The following is a 22588-nucleotide window of genomic DNA, read 5'->3' as shown; positions in this document are numbered from 1 at the left end:
GTTTATCTGTAAAGGTGTTACGCATATGCTTCAGCAACTCAAATGGGAAACCATGGAGGGAAGGTGATGTTCTTTTTGAGCATCTATATTGAGATAATTCAGAGAACCGGGATTTGAAACTGACTGCAGAATGATTCTGTTGTCTCCAACATACACAGTGCGTAAGCACCATGATAAGATAAGAGACATTAGGGTTCATACGGAGCCACATAGACAATAGTTTTTCCCCCTCATTCTGTTTGCAAGTGGAACAGGAAAAGAAATGACTAGTAATGGTACGTGTTACCCTGTGCCGTGTGCGTAACGTGGAGTGCAAAGTATTGATTCAGATGTATATGTATTAAAAAAAGGTCTTAGCAACACATCATTATTGCCAGTCTGGCAGCAAGTTGGTTTCTTTTATCACACTTCAACTGATCAGAGCTGTACTGAGTGATAACCTATAGTTCCTGTGCATCTATTTCTGCTTTGTACTAGGTAGCTTATAACATACAAGGACATATTTTTACCAAAAATTAAACATGATGATGTGTTCTGTAAGTTATTGTTGCTACTACTGATATGATACAGTGCTAGACATATAGCTGAAATATTCCCTTATGCTACATGAGATAAATATACTTGTGGTAAGACAGGATTCCACAGTGAACGTGCTTGCTCACATATGCTTACCATGACGGAGAAGGCAAGCAGTTTTGGTTCCAGTGTTCTATGGGTCACATTTGGAAGTCTCATTCAGAGAATGTAATGAATCACTACTAAAATGACAGTGTGTGCATAGTATTTGTTGTGTAATGAGACACTTACATCTGTTGCCGTACTTCAGAATTGTGACCTTTGCTTCCATCCAGAATTTCAGACAACGTTAGACTCTGGTCATCCAGTCCATGCAGTCGATAGAATCTGTTTAAGCTACTGCTCCATATAAACTTCAGTTCCTGATGGATAAAATATCGTAATTGACCAATGGCATAATCATTACAAACGCCATCAGTTGTAACCACTGCATGAAAATATTTCTGCCCTTCGGACTCCTGCAAAATCAAATATATGCAAATCTGATGTTATGTACACATAAAACATCTACAATGACTATTTAACTAGGATTTTATTTCATTACCCTAACAGATTACTTTAACAACAACACAGATGTAAACGAACTTAGCATAGGTTGCTGCATGTGAAACCCAAATTGAAAGAGCAACTTAAATTCACACACACACACACACACACACACACACACACACACACACACACACACACAAAATCAATAAAAAAATTAACTCTAAGCTCAAGGTGATGTCTTGTGAAAAGACACATCAGGAAATTTTAAGATGGAAGACCAGGAAATTTCATGCTGCAGTATCAGCTGCTACAGTTACTGCATTGCCACCATGTAACAGGACATTCAAAAAGTAAATCCGCACCAGTGTGGGATTCATGATATAAATTAAATGGCTTTCGTAAAGGATGAAATGTAAACTATTAGAAGATCTGAAACTCTTAGTTTGGTATATCTTACACTAAATAAAATCTGATTTTTAATACATTTACACAAACACATGAGACAGTCATTAACGCCTCATGCCAAGAATACATTCCTGGCTGACTCAAATGTTGAAGCATCTCGCCATCAGGGAAGCAACCTGTGTTCAGTTAGTATACAGCCAGTGTTTATGAACAGAACAGTAGTAATTCCACATTATACACTCCACTATAGAATAAATGTTTCATACTGAGTATTTTTATAGTATTATGCAAACACATAGGTAAGGTTGCCACAGTTTTAGACATCTCTCTATTTAATGCCTTTCTTGGATAAATGTGAACTCTGAATGGCAAAAACAATTTTTGTTTAATTTCTCCTATCATATTTGTGTATGAATGTAGACTTTTAAAGCATATATTGCTAGTGAAAAGTTCTAGTAGTTCCAGCTAGGTGATAAAGCCACTTCACCAAAAACTTATGGCCTTGACACTCAGTTGAAGCACTGTGGAATATCAACACTGTCATCCAGTGTGAAACCTAAGAGCTTTTCTTCATCAGACCTGCGGATATTACATATTCTCAAAATGGAATATGTAATCAATGCGTTTTATTAGAGCCAAAATGTCCTCTGATGTGGTTTTTGGTACCATCAATTGTTTCAATTATGTTCATACATGATGAGTATGTATGGATGTACTGCATAATTTTAAGTACTTTCTATTGTGTAAATGCTTTCCACTGTGTAGATAAGTGATTAGGTACACTAAAGTATTAGGCAGACAAAATCAGGGACTAAAAATATACAAAACAGAAATTTATGATCCTAACAGGAGCAATCGGTCTTACGGCAATGTCGCTGAACTTGCACATTTTATATGAAAAGACAAAATATGATTAGAGTATAATGTCTGTTGACAATGAGATCATCACAGATAGTGCACATGCTCAAATTGGGAAATGATTAGGAAGGAAACTGAAAATGTCACTTTTACAAAAACTAGCCCTGGTTTCACCTTAAAGGATTCAGGGAAACCACATAAAATCTAAATCTGTGCAGGCAGACTGGGATTTGAATCGCCGACCACATGAATGTGAATCCAGTTGGTACAGACATCTGTTAAAAAATATTCAACACACAAGTGTGCTAAGTGCCAATAGAGTGGTCAGAAATTGAAAAGAAACTGTCATTAGTGGGCACCACAGGGGCACTTGTTGCACTTCAGGTATATTAAGCTTGTCCTAGTAATGCACAGTTCTGTCCACATTGACCCTTAATTCCCCAGAGGCTTGCAGGAACATGAAGGTCTTAATTTGTTTATTCACTCATTCAATCATTCCACTCCACTTTCTTGATAACTACAATGGCCCATTCATATCAAATTGATTTAGGGAACCATTACGACACTATTTTTTGTATTTTTTAAATTTATATTCTTTGTTTTGAATACTGATCCTTTAAAATATCTATTACATTACTTTTCCTTATTTCTTTCTGTTTCTGCCACTATCACACTACCATTCAGATGGTTACCAACAGCCTACCAGAAGTGCAGTTACCCTCCCATATCTTTCTCCACTCTCCTCTACTCTCACAGAAAAGAAGCCACAGTGTTTGCTCTTCCAGTCTCTTTTAATAATTCTACTATTATCATTATGACTTTCACATCATGGTTTCCAATTCTTTAGATAAAACGGTATGAAGAACAACAACATCCATCAACAATCTCAGGAAGCATCTTGCATAGAGTTTGGGATACTGGAGTCTCTCACTCTTGACAGTATAAATAACTGATCTTGAAACTTCGGGAAATGAATCACACAACACAGAAATTGTGAACTGATGATTTTCTTGAACTGCCGGATTCACTTGCTGAACAAAATCATGGTTGATACTCACTTCCTTCCCTGACTGCCTGCATCATGAGCATTGATACATCCTGCTTCAAAGTTCCTGCACCATTGCTGCACTTTTCTGCCACTCACGAAAGTTTCACCATACACATTACTCACTCATCATCGAATTTCAGCTGCACTGCATCCCTCATCATGAAGAAATTGAATGACAGCATGCACTTCATACTTGCTGAGAGATTCTATTGCTCTAGGCATCTTCATGTACTCATTGTGTGTTCAGAACTGATGAGCACAATGCAACACAGTTGTGGGCATGCTAGGCATACTGCGCAATACATCTGCACAAAGCTCCATCAAATTGTCACTTTGGTTTTAATTTCATCACCAAAAAGATCTTGATAAAAAAAGAGCCCTCATATATGCAGTGGAGTGTGAGAAGGTGATGGTGTGAACTCTACAATATCGCACTGACCATATAACTACAGAGTTCACCAAAGTTGCAGCATTACAGACACACCACTACAGTGCAAAACAGATCTGTAAAATACAAACACCATCCAAATAGGCCTTTAAGACCCAACAGTACCAACTGGCTGATGTGTCATCCTCAGCCTTAGGTGTAACCGGACGCAGATACAGAGTGGCATGTCGTCAGCACACTGCTCTCCTGGCCATTGTCAGCTTTTGTGACTGGTGCCACTACTTCTCAATCGAGTAGCTCCTCAATTGGCCTCACAAGGGCTAAGTGCACCCTGCTTGCTAACAGCACTCAGCAGACCTGGATCGTGGCACAAGTGCTAGCCAAGTCTGACAGCACTTAACTTTGGTGATCTGACGGGAAGCAGTGTTGCCACTGTGGCAATGCCGTTGAATGAACAGATCTGTAACATGTAGGAAATGTGACAAACCAGTGTGTGAAAATGGATTCAAGTGTTTCTTCCCCTATACTTTGTGTGAACTGATCAGGCAATGATGCTTTTTCGAGTCATGAGTACCATGTATTAATTACCGGAAAAATATATTCAGGGAATTTGGAAAACAGGACTCCACCACACAAATCCTATTGAGTCAGTCATACTCAAACTTGCACTTGCAAGATGAACCTGAGAAAATCAGTTGTCTCCTCCACATCACTAACAATTGCAGCAGGAAAGCATACATCATAAGCCACTTGCTTACACCTCCTGATTAATCCACCTACTGGACTCAGAACACTTAAAGAATGTATGGCAAATAGTTATGGCACCACCACCTTCTCTCCTCAGAAGAAATGTGTATTAAAGAACTAAATACCAAAGTGTATGAGTAGAAGGTCATTTAATCACAGTTCACTGTCTTCGATTGGGTACTCTGAAGACAGCCATAGTACTGATGACTGGAACATTGAAATGTGACTGTAGGACCAATTTGGCTGCACAAATTAGTGTACCTTCCATAGTAGTTTCCCTACCTTAATAAAAAGATTATGGGAAAATCACACTAGTAAGATGACTCAACCTTATGGTGGAACATAGCAGGGTTCCAGTTACATGTGGAGAGAGTCAAACTCTTATCACAGGCAGATGCAGATCCAGGTTTCAGTTTGGGAGTAGGGGGGTCACAGTTCTTTTATTGTTTGTCCCTAAAAATAATTTGTCATCACTCCTAATCAATCCTATATTTAACGTGTCACAGATACTTAGGTTCTAATAATTATAATAATAATAAAATATATAAAAAGCATTAATACAATCATAATAACTTGCTTACATCAGTAGTCAGTACATTGGAGATTTAACCCCTTTAGATCCACACCTGACCACAGGGTGGACCTGGTGCTTGCATTTACAAGAAACCCATTTCAAAGATTCTGAAATCACTGCACTAAGGGACTCAAAACCTCCACAAAAGGATTACCTCACAGTGCAGAGAGATAAAAGGCTATATCTGTCGACAGCAGATACCACATACCGCTGTTAGCCTTCTCCCATCATTTCAGTCTCACAGCAGTCACTATTAATGTTCATGTGCCACACAGCGTAAATACACTTCCAGTCACATTAATGTGACCACCTGTCAATAGCCTGAATAACCACCTTTCGCAGTGCAGACCACAGTGACACATGCAGGAAGAGAGCCAATGAGGTCCTGGGAGGTACTGACAGGGATGTGGAATCATACCAACTGCAGTGCCACATCCAGCTGTGCTAGGTTTCTCAGCTGAGGATCCATGGGAGAGGCAGCCCAATTGAGGTCATCTCACAGATTCTCAATTGGGTTTACGGTCAACGAGTATGGTGGTCAGAGGAGTATGGTAAACTTGTCCTGGTGCTCTTCAAACCATGCACATACACTGGGAGCAATTTGACTTATTGCATTGTGCTGCTAGTAGATGCCATCATTCTGAGGAAAAACAAATTGCATATAAGGTGGATATCATTTCAAACAATAGATGCACACTTGTGTTGATCCATTGTGTCTTCCAAATTGACAAGATCTCCCATAGAATGCCACAGAAACATCCTCCAGACTGTAATGAATGCAGGGCGATTGCTTTCAGATGTTTCATGCAGCACATGCCAATGGTCATCTGTCTGATGGAGCATTGAATGGTTACTTATTGCGACTGAGTGGAAATCCAGTTGCAGTACTGGCATGCATATTCCAGCGTTCATTGCCAATGAACAGAAGTCAGCTCCATGAAGCAGGAGCCTGCTGCAAAGGCCCAAACACTGCAACATTTGCTGAATGGTCATTGAGGAGACACTTTTGATAGTACCTCGGTATAATTGGGTGTTAAGTAGCTCAACAGATGCATGCCTGTTTGCCCAGGCACACCTCCACAGCCACTGTTCACCCGTGGCATCTATGGCCCACAGGGCACCACAGTTTCATCACCAGTTCTGGATACCACCATTTTGCCATGCACGATATACTTTAACCATAGCAGCATGTGAACAGTTTCCAAACTAGGCAATTTCAAAAATGTTTCCAACCTTGGCCCGAAATACAATGCTCTTGCCCTTTTGGACATCAGATAAATCGCTCTGTTTCCACATTATGACAATGACTGCACTGTTTTCCATGTCCCCCAATATGCTTTCTATACCCTTTGCTGCTAGTGCTTCGAGGTGCCTTCTGTGTGTGACTACTGCACACTGACATCTAACATTAATGTAACTAGATCATGTACATTACCTGCAGTTGCAAAAAGGTAAGAAATTAAGGAGATGGGACCTGGATAAATTGAAAGAACCAAATATTGTCGAGAGTTTCAGGGGGAACACTGGGCAACATAGGATGGAAACAGGGAAAAATCAATACAACAGAAGATGAGTGGGTGGTTTTGAAAGGTTGAACAGGGAAGACAGCAGTAGATCGAATAGTTAGACAAGGCCAAATATAAATCTCTGGATAACAAGAGATACTGCATTTAACTGATGAAAAGAGAAAATACAAAAATGAAGCAGTCGAAAGGGAATACAGACATCTAAAAAATGAGTGACAAACTGCAAAAGGGCTAAGCAGGAATGGTTAGATGACCAATGCAAGGCTGTAGAAGCATGTATAACTAGTGGAAAGATAGATGCTGCCCATAGGAAAATTAAAGAGACGTTTGAGAAAAGATAAACAACTATACTAATATCAAGAATTCGCGTGGCAAGCTAGTGCTTAGCAAATTCGGAAAGCTGCAAAGTAGAAGGAATACAGAGAGGGTCTGTATAAGGAGACTGAACTTGAGGACAGTATTATAGAAAGATAAGAAGAAAAAGTAGGTGCAGATAAGACAAGAGATACGATGTTGCAAACTGATTTTGACAGAGCACTAAAAGACCTATCTGGAGGCAAGGCTGCTGGAATACATGCCATTCCCTCAGAATTATTAAGATTCTACACACACACACACACACACACACACACACACACACAGACACACACAGACACACACAGACACACACAGACACACACACACACACACACACACACGATGTGGTGGTGATGATGATGATGATGATGATGATGATGATGATGATGATGATGATGATGATGATGATAACAACGGGTTTAAGGAAATAAGTATCTTTCCTATGAGTCCCTTGTTTCATTGGAAATTCACGTAAAATGAGAAAAGGAGGATGGTCAACCCCAGGATCTGTGACCTCCTTGTTAGGGTTGATTTGAGTGATGTTAGCTTACAACAGGGAGTTAAAAGTGGGAGGAAACAAAGGTAGCCAGAAACCATAGCTGGTAATGGGAACTGTATTCTGGCGCAGAAGCAATCATGGATGGAGCGCGCCGCGCCGCACCACGCCACGCCATCTGTGACAAGAAGTACACTTAAGTATCCTGCACAATCCACATCACTCTAGAATACACAAGAAGGGTCATTACACTCAGTACAATTGAAATGGGGTGAGAAAATGAAGACTGTACAGAATAAAGGGCTAATTAGTGTATGCAGTTAGATAAATATAATATGCATACAAAAATTTAAAAATCCTTGAAAGAGCAGAGGGTGAAAGGAACTCAAAACTACTTGGGGCACACACCTCAGGGAAAGAGCTCAAAACTTGAAATTTTCAGTGACTTCAAGTAACAGGTTACTAAAGTAAATTCCTGGATGGGAGCCACAGGCACGAGATGACCAATGTGAACAAAATGAGTTTATGTGGTAGAAAATGATTCAGGGCCCAGTCATGCACTTCCTGTATGTCCCTCTCAAGGTGGCACTCTGCTGTGCATAATGATGTGGAGATGTGATACTGGCAAAGGTCATCTACATACATTGACAGTGTGACTGTGGGCCCCACTGCAGTCACGATACCATTGATTGCAATGGCAAAGAGGGTTATGTTCAAGACTGATCCCTGTGGGATTCCAGTTTCCTGTACATATCGGTTGCTGTGACAACCCTGGAGGCCCCACTCACACAGTACGAACAGGATGTGATGGTGCCAGGTGCTATTGTAAGCCTTTTCCAGGTCAAAGAACAGTCATCAGATGTTCACAATGTGTGAAAGCATTTTATACTGCAGATTCCAGATAGATCAGTTTGTGAGTGATGCATCAGAGTGCACCAAAGGCATCTTGGAATTGTAACTAATGTCTTCTGGCTTCCAAGCACCAATAGTTGTTTGAGCATTCTTTCAAATAAATAATGCAGCCCATTTATTAGAGTGATGTTTTGATAATTAGCCAGAATTTGAGAGTCTTTTGCCATTTTCAGGACTGGAATAATAATACACTCCAGCCATTCATCATCATCATCATCATCATCATCATCATCATCTAAGACTGATTATGCCTTTCAGCATTCAGTCTGTCACATAGCCCCCTTATAAAATTCCTCCATGATCCCCTATTCAGTGCTAACATTGGTGCCTATTCTGATGTTAAACCTATTACTTCAAAATCATTCTTAACCAAATCCAGGTACCTTCTCCTTGGCCTGCCCGGACTACTACTACCCTCTACTACTGAACCCACGAGTCTCTTGGGTAACCTTGCTTCTCCCATGCGTGTAACATGACCCCACCATCTAAGCCTGTTCGCCCTGACTCCTATAGAGTTCATGTCCAGTTTTTCTTTGATTTCCTCATTGTGGACCCCTCCTGCCATTGTTCCCATCTACTAGTACATGCAATCATCCTAGCTACTTTCATATCCGTAACCTCAACCTTGTTGATAAGGTAACCTGAATCCACCCAGGTTTTACTCCCATACAACAAAGTTGGTCGAAAGATTGAACGGTGCACAGATAACTTAGTCTTGGTACTGACTTCCTTCTTGCAGAAGAGAGTAGATCATAGCGGAGCGCTCACTGCATTAGCTTTGCTACACCTCGCTTCCAGTTCTTTCACTATGTTGCCATCCTGTGAGAATATGCAGCTTAAGTACTTGAAACCGTCCACCTGTTCTAACTTTGTTCCTCCTATTTGGCACTCAATCCATTTATATTTCTTTCCCACTGACATTACTTTCGTTTTGGAGATGCTAATCTTCATACCATAGTCCTTACATTTCTGATCTAGCTCTGAAATATTACTTTGCAAACTTTCAATCGAATCTGCCATCACAACTAAGTCATCTGCATATACAAGACTGCTTATTTTGTGTTCACATATCTTAATCTCACCCCACCAGTCTATTGTTTTCAACATATGATCCATAAATAATTTGAACAACAGTGGAGACAGGTTGCAGCCTTGTCTTACCACTGAAACTACTCTGAACCATGAACTCAATTTACCGTCAACTCTAACTGCTGCCTGACTATCCATGTAAAGACCTTTACTTGCTTGCAAGAGTTTGCCTCCTATTCCATAATCTCTTAGAACAGACAATAACTTCCTCCTAGGAACCCGGTCATATGCCTTTTCTAGATCTTTAAAGCATAGATACAATTCCATGTTCCACTCATAACACTTCTCCATTATTTGCCGTAAGCTAAAGATCTGGTCCTGACAACATCTAAGAGGCCTAAACCCACACTGATTTTCATCCAACTGGTCCTCAACTAATACTTGCACTTTCCTTTCAACAATACCTGAGAAGATTTTACCCACAACACTGATTAAAGAGATACCTCTGCAGTTGTTACAATCTTTTCTGTTTCCATGTTTAAAGATTGGTGTGATTACTGCTTTTGTCCAGTCTGATGGAACCTGTCCCGACTCCCAGGCCATTGCAGTTATCCTGTGTAGCCATTTAAGACCTGACATTCCACTGTATTTGGTGAGTTCCAACTTAATTTCATCCACCCCAGCTGCTTTATTGCACTGCAATCTATTGACCATTTTCTTCACTTCCTCAAATGTGATGCTATTTCCATCGTCATTCCTATCCTGTTCTACCTATAAATCTGAAACATTACTGATCGTATTTTCACCTACATGAGCAACTCTTCAAAATATTCCCTCCACGTGCCCAAGGCATCCACAGGATTTACCAGCAGTTTTCCTGACCTGTCCAAAATACTTGTCATTTCCTTCTTACCTCCCTTTCGAAGACTGCTAATTACACTCCAGAATGGTTTTCCAGCAGTTTGACCCGTAGTCTCCAACCGGTTTCCAAAGTCTTCCCAAGATTTCTTCTTGGATGCTGCAATTATCTGTTTGGCTTTGTTTCTTTCTTCAACATAACTTTCTCTGTCTACCCGAGTTCTAGTATGTAGCCATTTTTGATACGCCTTCTTTTTCCTTTTACAGGCTGCCTTGACTGTGTCATTCCATCATGCTGTTTGCTTCTTCCTACTTCTACACACTACTGTTCCAAGACATTCTTTAGCCACTTCTAGTACTGTGTCCCTGTACCTTGTCCATTCCTTTTCCAATGACTGTAATTGACTACATTCAACTAACTGGTACCTTCCTGAGATCGCTGTTATGTACGTGTGCCTGATTTCCTTATCCTGAAGTTTCTCCACTCTTATCCTCCTACATATGGACCTGACCACCTGCACTTTCAGCCTCACAATCTCAATTTCACTGCAGATTAAATAATGATCAGTGTCGTCAAAGAATCCCCTGAATACACATGTGTCCCTCACAGCCTTCCTGAATTCCTGATCTGTTATGTAGTCAATGACATATCTGGTTCCCCTGCCTTCCCAAGTATACCGGTGAATGTTCTTATGTTTAAAAAAGGAGATTGTGATTACTAAGCCCAAACTGGCGCAGAAATCCAAGAGTTTCCCATTCCTGTTGGCCTCCATATCCTCTCCAAATTTACCCATAACCTTTTCATACCCTTCTGTTCAATTTCCAATCCTGGCGTTAAAATCTCCCATGAGCAGAACACTGTCCTTGTCATTTACTCTAACAACTACATCACTGAGTGCCTCATAAAAACTATCCATCTTATCTTGATCTGTACCTTCACTATGTGAATATACTGACAATCCTAATTTTCTTGCTAGACACTGTCAAATTTATCCACATCAGTTGTTCATTTACATACCTTATTGCAACTATGATGGGTTCCATTTCTTTCCTGATGTAAAGCCCTACACCCCATTGTGCTATTCCTGCATTGACTCCTGACAGGTAGACCTTGTATTCTCCCATTTCCTCTTCTTTCTTACCCCCTACCCAAATGTCACTAACAGCTAGAACGTCCAGCCCCATCTTACTTGCAGCCTCTGCCAGCTCTACCTTCTTCCCAGAGTAGCCTCCATTGATATTAATAGCTCCCCATCTCATTACCATTTTTTTGCCAAGTCGTATCTTAGGAGTCCCTGGTTTGTCAGTTAGAGGTGGGACTCCGTCACCTCCAAAGGTCCAAGGCATTTTGCTCTGATTGTTGTCAGCATCATATTTAAAGTACCAGGGAAGCAGGTTGCTAGCCTTACTTGCTCCGAGTCCCATTGGGTTTTACCTCTAACGGTTGAGTGACTAACCGGTCGATTTGGTAGTCTTTGCCGTATGAGCACAAAGGTGACCACGCCTCAGAATATGTCTGAGATGCCCAGCCTTATTCCAAAGTAACTGGTATCCCAACTGTCTGGACCACTTACTCGGCCACACATACGTTGCCCGTGGTTCATGAACTAGGACATGACTGCAGTAACCCACACCATGAACCACACTCCAGCCATTGGGAGGAAAATTTCCCTTCTCACCAAATACAATTGAAAAGCCTGAGCATGAGTTTTATGTAGTCATTGTTAAGGTGTTTGGGCATTTGATTGCACATTTTATCAGGACCAGGGGCTGTTCTTGACACACTGCTAAAATGCTGCAGAACTCCCATTCAGTAACTGTAACATTGTATGACTTGAGGCCTTGTACAAAAACAGAAAAGTAGTTTTGCTCTGCCAAGCAAATCCGAGTCAGGAATTAGGATGGTGCTTACTCCATGCAGACATTTCACTGACGTGTGCCACAAAACATTCAGTAATGATAACGGGCTTAGCGCAGATGTCATCACTAACTGTGGACAGTTGGTGGCACAAATGTGGTAGAGTTTAGTCCATATTTGAGAGAATGGGATGTGGACTCTCACACATGATACATTCTGTTCCCAACATCTCACTTGTGTCTGTTTTATTAATGACTGTGTCTTCGCACGAAGTTTCTGAAAAGCTATTAGACGTTCCTTAGAAAGACGACATTTGTGTCCAAGTCCCCGTCTATATTATCTGATAGCTGGAGCTATTCCTCCAGACCACCATGGCACACATTTCTGGCTGGGAGGCCTGAAGAACAGGGTGTCATTGCTTCTGCAGCATGTATAATTATTCAATAGTATCTTATATCACTCCTTTAATATCCCTCCCTTGACTAGCTCCTAAAAAAGCTTTAGAGGTGAAAGCTTACCAGCCGGCTTTCTAAAGTGACCAATGTCGTGCATGTTGCATTGGCTGGTGGCTGGAGAAAGAAAGAGTGCTGACTGTCTCCAGGTGACCATTCAGCAGGACACAAGGCACCAGCTGTCGAGTGTTACTCAATCTGCCCATGCTGACACACAGTGCCTAACCTCAGCCACCAGGAGGCAGCTCTCTTAGACAGCACTGACAGATGTGCATCAAAAATGGCATGTGCAGCTACCATGCAGTGCCACCACAAGGAAACGTCACACGCTATTCTACTTAAGCTTGCAGCGGAGTGGCTTCTGTCTCCAGCTGTACAATTTATGCTCTTACTAAATTCACTCTGCTGTCTGGTACCGATCCGGTTGTATAAAGGGACGATGTTTTGAACATATTAGTGGTTTTGGGATTAAAGTGATTGTAATTTTTGAGAACATTTCTCATGGAAAACAGTGGTTATATTTAGACTTCAAAATGAACATAATCTTAACCACAAGAAACCTTAATTTTAGTAGTTACCAGTTTTGGTCAATTACTGACCTCCTTCAGACCTCCTACCATGTTGGTAGGCGGTGGTAGTGACAAGACCAATTGTTGATGTTTGTGGAATTCATAACACTTGCTCCATTCAAAACCACTGCCTACCATCATTGTAGGAGGTCTGAAGATGAAACCTTGAATCCTGTTGAGTTCATTCTGAGGAGATGTGGTGACCAGTACATCCCCAACCTTGTCACAAGCCTGAAGTGCCCGATTTGTTAGTATTCGAAGTTTTGATCAATAAAGATCCTACTCTCATTTTCTCTACTGCAACAACTTCTCTGAACATATCCTCAATACTTTCAACAACAAAAAAGCCGTGTATACATTTTTGCAAAAGATCCTCGGTCCGTTCTTGAGCATACCAAGAATTGGACAAACTATCCATCTCCATTTTTCCTTGCTTGACTCTCATCCTATGGTGTGGTCAAAGATGAAAATGCCAAGGGATTGAATGTCGCTGGATTAAAGTCTTGTTTTCTATAGCCACCTGTATGGATGAGGTGGTTTCATTTGCGGATCATCCACCCTGAAGTCACTCCAGCTGAGGCTCTCGCCATGGGTGACTTAGTAGCTGTTGCTGGGAGTCCAGGTGCCTCAAACTGGACAGGCACCTACTACACAGCATACATGGGGAAATTACAATTCAAGCAACAGTAGTGCAATCCCTGCAGTGTCGAGGCTACAACCATGATGGTACACGACAACCTTCTACAACAGATTGGCTACTGCAATAGATTTCAGAAGTGGACATAATTCCACTTAACACTAGGTGCAGGAGATCAAAGGGCATGGTGCATAGATCACAAATTATGTACCTTGCGAGGTACCCTTCCCCAAACAGCCTGCACTGACATGAAATTTAGAAGAGAGGAGGTCAAACCCCAAAAGAGAACCACAAGTAATCAAGCCAAAAATGTAGAGGGAGACGTTTGGAATGAGCTAAAACTGATAGTTGTCATAATAATAGCCAAGTCATCAACATAAAAGTGTGATTAGCTATAACAACCCTTTTAGTCAGGACACAAAATGAATTATCGAAGGTCTGTTGTAGCCCCAACACCAAAGAGCTAAGGCGTAAAAATTGTTGAAAGAGATCAAAGCTTGAATGTTCAAATGGATTTAGGCTGGGGTACTTATCCAGGGATGAAGAGGCTTGTATAGGATAGACAAGCATGGAGAGCTTCATCAAACCAGTCTTCAGACTGAAGACAACAACACAACACTTAGTTGCTCATAATATAAACGTAGATCACGAGGTTCTCAAGGGTCTTACTGCAAAGCTCTCCTGCCATCCCTTCCGCATTGAAACTTCAACACATGAGGTTCCTTCACCACATGCATTCAGGGATTGAGCTAGAGAAAACCTCATGTCTTGAGAAGGGTTATACCTTCTGAACCTGGTGCAGATCACTGACTTTAGCACTGCTTTGGGGTCTTTCTCTACTGTAACTTCCAACATACTCTCCAACCCTGCTCAGTGAGGTGTGTTCCATGACTTGCATTTTAATGGCCATTTCCTATTCTGGATTATTTGTAACAACAGTGTCCAGAAAGAATCTGCCCAGACTGGTGCACAAGGCTAACCAGTGAATCAGAAAATTCACAAGTGCACAGTGTCATTGTTAATTACTGCACTCACTAAAGATAATGATGTAAAAGCCCTCAGGAGAGTTAAGAAAGACAGTTGGTGTTGGTAGTATTCCAACAACTGTCATCCAAAAATGTAGGCATACTATGAGTCACAGAGGTGAGTTACTGACAGGTACATCCTCAGTGTTACTGAAAACTGGACAAGTTATTTCTGTTTTCAAGAAAGGAGAAAAACATATGAACAGCTATTGGTCTATCACAATTGCATCATCCTTCTCTGACAATTAAAAAAATAATAATTGCACAAAATAGTAACAGGCTTCACTGCTAAAGTCTACTAAGTAATTTCAACATGGGTTTAGATACAAAAAATCTACAAAAATAGCTATGACTGAATGAATATGATATTAGACCTTTTGGAAACAAAACAAGGAATTACAGGTATATTTCTAGATTTGTCAAATGCTCCTGACACAGTGGGTCATTAAAAAAAATCCTGTTAAAAATTTAACTGTATGATATCAGAGGAATGGCAAAGAAATGGGCTGCATTGTTCCTAAGCAATTGCTCTCAGAAGGGAATAACACAGCAGCAGTACAGAAAGCTGTGAACTTTTCTACTTTACAATTCAACAACTAGTCTAATTCACAGACTAACTAGCCATCAACATTAAACAGGTGGTTTCCATGGACATCTGTACCACACAAAAGGCAATAATACAACAGTAAATAATCAACCAACTGAATTCAGATTCCCACATCTGTGGTTACAAGATAATCTGAAATGGAATAACTACACAGTCCAGTTGCAATAAAGTGACCACTGGCTCTATTCGACACCAACATGCAGTAGCCACTCACAGATGGCAGATAGTAGCACTATCAGTGGAAGGTATATAAAGCACGTCAGGCAGATGCGTAAAACAATGCAGTTGTCATCATAATGCACAAATGAAGCAATTTATCTGACATCCAAAAGGGCATGATCATTGGCTTTCAAGCCTAAGAATGCAGCATTTCTGGAATGGTTAAGTTTGGAAAATTTTTCCCATGCTGCTACTGTTAAAGTATACCATGCATGGCAAATTGGCACCACCTAAAACTGGCACTGAGGCAACTGCAGTGCACCATGGGTCATAGATGACAGGAGTGAAAAATGGCTATGAAGATGTGTATGGGCAAACAGATGGGCAACTGTAGAGCTACTGACCACCCAGATGAACCAAGGGGCTACCAGAAGTATCTCCTCAAAAAACATCCAGTGAATGTTGCTGTGTATGAGCCTCCACAGCAGGTGCCTGGTCCATGCATCCATGCTGACTGCTGCTGAATGGTAACAAAGACTGGAATTTGCCCTCTAATACTGTGACTAGATGCCACTGAGTGGTGAAAGGATGTCTTTTCAGATTAATCATGTTTCATGCTCCATGGGACAGATGCCCTCTCGTGTGTACAATGTGAAACATCTGAAAGCAAACATCCTGCAACAATCGTTGGATAGTTATGGTCTGTGGGAATGTTTTCATGGCATTCCCTGGGTGACCTCGTCATTCTGAAAGGCACAATTAATTAACAAGAGTATGCATCTATCCCTGGGGGCCATGCCCATTCCTACATGTGATTTGTTTTTCCCTCATCACAATGGCATCATCACCAGGCTAATGCAAAGTGTCAGACTGCTCACATTGCACATGCGCAGTTTGAAAAGCACTAGGATGGATGTACCATGCTCCTCTGGCCACGGCACTGGAGTCGGCATGGCTCTTCATCCCAGTCGGTACCTTTCAGAATCTCATTGACTCTCCTGCATGTCTGTGCTGCAAAAGGTAATGATTCAGGGTTACGAGAATGTCACATTAATGTGACTGGAAAGTGTATATTGATCAGGTTTACACTTACATTAGTACTGCCTGCTATGCCCCGAGTCTGCTGCAAGCATGTACTAGCCACAATACCATGCATATGTCTGCATACTATGCATACAAACAGGCTCACCCAAGATATACACTATGTGATCAGAAGTATCCAGACACCTGGTTGAAAATGACTTACAAGTTCGTAGCGCCCTCCATCGGTAATGCCAGAATTCAATATGGTGTTGGCTCACCCTTAGCCTTAATCACAGTTTCCACTCTAGCAGGCATATGTTCAATCAGGTGCTGGAAGGTTTCTTGGGGAATGGCAGCCCATTCTTCACAGAGTGCTGCACTGAGGAGAGGTATTGATGTTGGTCGGCATTCCAAAACATCCCAAAGGTATTCTACAGGATTCAGGTCAGGACTCTGTACAGGCCAGTCCATTACAGGGATGTTACTGTAATGTAACCACTCTGCCACAGGCCATACATTATGAACATGTGCTCCATCATGCTGAAAGCTGCAATCACCATCCCCAAATTGCTCTTCAACAGTGGGAAGCAAGAAGGTGCTTAAAACATCAATGTAGGCCTGTGCAGTGATCGTGCCATGCAAAACAAAGTGTGCAAGCCTTCTCCATGAAAAACACAACCACACCATAACACCACCACCTCCTAGTTTCACTGTTGGCACTACACACGCTGGCAGATGATGTTCACCGGGCATTCACCATACCCGCACCCTGCAATCAGATTGCCACATTGTGTACTGTGATTTGCCACTCCACACAACATTTTTCCACTGTTTGACCATCCAATGTTTACACTCCTTACACCAAGTGAGGTGTCATTTCGCATTTACTGGCGTGATGTGTGGCTTATGAGCAGCCACTCGACCATGAAATCCTAGCTTTCTCACCTTTCATCTAACTGTCATAGTACTTGCAGTGGATCCTGATGCAGTTTGGAATTCCTGTGTGATGGTCTGGATAGAAGTGTTTCTATTACACATTACAACCCTCTTCAAGTGTTGGCGGTCTCTGACAGTCAGTAGACGAGGTCCGCCTGTATGCTTTTGTGCTTTGTGTGTCCCCCTTCACTTTTCCACTTCACCATCACATCAAAAACAGTGGATCTAGGGATGCTTAGGAGTGTAGAAATCTTCAGTACAGATGTATGACAAGTGACACCCAATCACCTGACCATGTTCGACGTCTGCGAGTTCTGCTGAGCGCCTCATTCTTACTACTGAGGTCACTGATATGGAGTGCCTGGCAGTAGGTGGCAGCACAATGCACCTGATATGAAAAATATATGTTTTTGAGGGTGTCCAGATACTTATGATCACATAATGTAGTGTGATATTCTGGGTAAATTTTCCAGTCACCCGTAGAAATTTTAAGATCCAGAAGACAGCTATGTGGATCATATATGGAAGCGAAACTGCAGAGTCTTGCAAACACATTTTCAAAAAAACTTGAGATCCTAACAATGTCTTGCTTATGCATTTTCAAGACTTTGAAATTCATATGCAAAACTACATAGTGCCACATGAATGCAGACTTAAGAAAACAGTTAAATTCACAAACATTACACTACGATAAATTCAAACCTGTGTATGTTATATATTAATACACATCTCTGTCAAAAGGGAGCATTCCACAGGGGCCTCCAGCTGTTTATACTTCATGGGAGCTTATTAAAGTCTAGTGAAGACAACACACAATTTTTTACAGCCATGAAGTCTTATTTGCTGTGTCCTGTTTTTATTCTATAAAAGAATACCTAGAACAGTAACTGTGCTGATTATGATAACTGCAACACATGAACTGTTCAGCAAAGCAAATATGCTGTGACTTGTTGCAATGCATTGTAAACTATAATCTACTCAACTTAAATATTAACATATTTTGTCCGACATCTGCAGCACACTGTGTAATATTAGATCACATGGACCAAATGAATAAATAAATAAATAAATAAAACTTGATACATTATATCCATCTTTCTGTGCTTGACACTGCAACAGTGCATCAAATTGTGGCTTATACTACTAAAATGATCCACTGTGACACTGAAGCACTTCAGTTTTGGAAGCAGTCTGGGCCCTAGTGGAATAAGAAGTGGAACTCTGCAATCAAGGGTAGGAGACCAGCTGTGTTAGGTTCAAGAGCAGGCCAACTTGAAAGAACATTGGTGAGGGCGAAATGTTAGCAAATTATTATGGAAAAGGAGAAGAGATCATGGGAAAGTACCTCAACAACATACAGCTTTTCACTGAGAGCATGGTTACAACAGACCATCAGGATGATACCTGGGGTACATGGGAGGTACCCAGTTGCTGCTCTAAAATGACATTTAGTATTCCCACCAGTGAACATTGGTATTGACGCAGATAAGGTGACGTAGGCCTATGGCATAGTAGTGTGGTGAACTGTTATGAACAGTGAGTACAGAAAGAATGGGCCAGGTCCACTGACAACAATCAATATGGACCTGGCCTTCGCTTCCATCATGTTCTATTGCTCCATGTGCTAGTTGTTCAGTCATTTGCACTGGTTGCCTTTTTTACTTTTTCCATTTCCATCTCTACATGGTATTCTGACTCTCTGCTCCCTCACAGATTGACCTGGGTGGCAAGTTTGTTTTTTCTTCTGGGGTCCAGCTCCCCTGGCTTATCTAAGTGAGGCCTCACTGCCTACAGTAGTTACATTTATTATGCCAACTTAATGGTTTTGTGGCACTGTCGTGGTAAACATACAAAAATGGTGATAGATGTAATTCTTTCATGTGCAACACTTATTTTTTCATAGTATTAATTTGTGCCCAATATGGACTCAATGATTTTACAATGCTGCCAGGAACAGGAGCAGCAACAAAACCTGCAGCAGGAGTAGATGTAGGTGCTATTCAAACAGAATGAAGAATTGATCTGCTCTCATGCCATTCTGGTGACAGGCCACACACCTGCAGAGAAACCTTCTTCATTGATGCCATTTGCCGGTTTTGACAAGTCTACAGAAAGCAGAGAGAATTACCTGCACCAGATCTCGCTGCACTACCAAGCAAAGCATTGATCCAACAGATGAGGCCACCTTGTTATTATCCAGCAGAGTGGGGTTGTATGAAATCATGCAAAATTTGAAGCACTCTACTGAGTTCAAAAAACAACTTATTGAGGAACTCTGTCAAGGGCTCGTGCAGTATTCTGGACATCAAACACATTTGGTGGTACCACAGTTACAGTTTAACCAGCACCAAAAGTGCCCTGAGTAGTTGTATGTGGTCATGCAAGTATTGGTTACCAAGTCCCCTATGAGCCACCTCGTATGCAGATTCACTGATTAAGGGCACAATTGTCTCATCAGCATATGATGCCAACATCCAAACTAGAGTATTGGCCTTGTCTGATCCTTCTTTGGTCAAAGCTGCTCACGATTGCTGAATCACATGAACTTACAGCAGCAGCAAAGAACATACTTTCTCATAGCTGGCAGGTGTCAAAGTCAGATATGTGTGGTACACAGGCACCAGTGCCCTGTGGAGTTGGTCAGATGACCTTGCCTTCCACTCAGCAGCTGTGTGCTGATGACATTGCTGATTGGAGTGCAGTGACAGCCCATTATCAGTAGACAGTCATGGGCTATTCAGTCCCTGAAGTATTGTTTGTGCCCTGCCCACTGTTGGGCCCTTTTTTGCTACGTAAACCATTAACCCTGGCTGCTGACGTGTCCCAGTATGGCATAAGTGCAGTTGTGTTTCATCAGAATCCAGATAGCATTGAGCAGTCCATCACTTACACATTGAAGCTGCTTTCAGCAGTGCAACAACTATTCAGACATGTGAAAGGGGGCACTACCATTTTTGGTATTAGAAAGTTTCACTTTTTCTGTCTGGAGCAAACATCTTACTCATCACTATCTTCATTATTCAGCCACCACTCTAAGCTATCAGATAGGCACATAGGACTGCCCAGAATTTTAGAGATGCACTCTAACCCAACAATTATTGCCATGATATTCATTAGCAATCCACTGCGCAGCTTGCTACTGCAGATCGACTATTGTGGTTGCCAGTGGGCTCCTTTCCATAGTTAGGAGGCTCTTGTCTTTGCATTGAATGATATTGTGCAGCAACAATGATGGATCTACCTTTGACTGAGCAGGAGATAGGGTTCACCGTGGCTGCAGACCTACTTTTCTAAAAAATCATTTCAATAGTCCAGAAAGGATTTTCCACAGGATCCTCATACTTGCTGCACAGGAGGAAAGCTGTCAAATGGTTGTGTCCTCACATACTCCAGATGCTGCATGCAAAGCAATGGGGTATTTCTCACGTGAAGGCTCTGGCACTGGGTCATGTAAACTGACCACTAATCTATCATGAAACTGCAAATCTTGTGTGGGTTGTGCATAGAACCAGTATACCTCACAATGCCAGTTTTCCTCTCAGTGCCCTTGGAACACAATGCACTTTTTTGGTAAGCATGTGATTGTTGGTAGAGGATACACTGCCCAATTTCCTGTACAATGTCTGACTGTATTCCATGCCACCGACAGCATCTATTTGCACATTGTCAGTCACTTTTGCTATTGACGGCTCCTCCTGGGACCTACACATTCAATAAATGTTAGCAATTCATGTCACGGGAGTTTTTGGATTTTTGCATATGCAATAGTATCCAGTTTCACCAGGCTCCTAACTCAGAGGTGGAGTGTTTCAAGCTAACAGTATGACCACAATGAAGAAGTCTGTGTTTGTCTTGTCTTGTGAGGATGCACTGTCTAGTTTTCTAACCATGTAGTGGGCAATGCTAGTTAAGAGGTGCAATCCGACAGTATGTTTGCATGGATGCCAGCTGTAGGGTCTCTCTGGTTGTTGCATGTAGCATGCCTCAGAGTGGTACAGCCTGCCACAGTAATTTGAATGCGCAGCAGAACTACACACATGTGCAACAAACTGGAGAGCAATTGTGCACACCTAACCTGCAATGGGGGGAATCCGGCCTCCATCAGGACGCTGGTCACCGGACTTATCCTAAAAGCTCCTGTTGCTAGGTGAACTGGTGCACTGGTCGAGTAAAAAGTAAACGCAATGCTGAGGGTGCCACTAAACCATAAACCACACTCATAGTCAAGGTGGGATTGAACAAGGGCTCTGTAGAGCTGCAGCATCGTAGAGCAATCTGCATTCCAGATGGTGTTGCTCAGGCACAGGCGGGCATTGAGATGCTGCCAGCACTTCCACCTAAGCTGACGGAGGTAAGGATGCCAAGTCAATTGGGCATTGAAAACAGTTGTGAGATCCAGTCAATGTCTTCCCACTGCAGCTGTTAAGGGTTGCACTGCCATAGCTGCTGAAACATGTGAGATTCTTACCAGGTGTCTACTGGGTTAGGAAAATATTTCCTGCCACTCCGATAAAACATGAATCAGTAAGGAGGATTTCATTAAATCTCTCAGTGAGCTGCCCCAGCACATTGTACAAGATACCATTTTTGAGGCATCATGAGCAAAAGCAAATGTATAGGACAAGAATCCAGTTCCCACACAGAGAATGGCCACTCCCCCTCGCACTCCCACACCCCCTCCCGCTCCCGCACCCACATGACCCTTCTGTGGTCCTGGAAAACAAGTGAGGTGGTGCAGTGGTTAGCACACTGAACTAGCATTTGGAAGGATGTAGGTTCAAATCCACAAACTGCCATCCAGATTTAGGTTTTCAGTGATTTTCATAAATTGCTCAAAGCAAATGCCAGGATAGTTCCTTTGAGAATGCACAGCCAATTTCTTTCCCTATCCTTCAAACAGTCTGAGCTTTTCCATCTCTAAACCCTAATCTTGCTTTCTGTTTGGAAAGTTTGATCCTGACTGGCATGGTGATACCACTAGTAAATTGGTCTGCCATAGTCTGAGCAATGTGCTGTAGCTGTCCAGGAAACATTCATCTTTTCGTATGTGCCTGGTGTA

At 41.8% G+C, this 22588-nt stretch overlaps 1 protein-coding gene across 2 annotated transcripts in view; it reads right to left on the bottom strand.

Moving 5' to 3' along the window:
• The window catches only part of LOC126298720 (polyamine-transporting ATPase 13A3-like), a 218197-nt gene that overhangs the window by 168347 nt on the left and 27262 nt on the right, over positions 1-22588 (bottom strand). For both annotated transcript variants that reach the window (XM_049990147.1, XM_049990146.1), the window contains exon 2: positions 808-1034. In XM_049990147.1, the coding sequence (XP_049846104.1) occupies positions 808-1034 (227 nt within the window). The remainder of the gene's footprint in view (positions 1-807; positions 1035-22588) is intronic.

Source organism: Schistocerca gregaria, chromosome X, assembly GCF_023897955.1.
Source record: "Schistocerca gregaria isolate iqSchGreg1 chromosome X, iqSchGreg1.2, whole genome shotgun sequence".
NCBI classification, from domain to species: domain Eukaryota; kingdom Metazoa; phylum Arthropoda; class Insecta; order Orthoptera; family Acrididae; genus Schistocerca; species Schistocerca gregaria.
The sequence above is the reverse complement of the archived record's forward strand: the minus strand, read 5'-3'. Positions and strand labels throughout refer to the sequence as shown.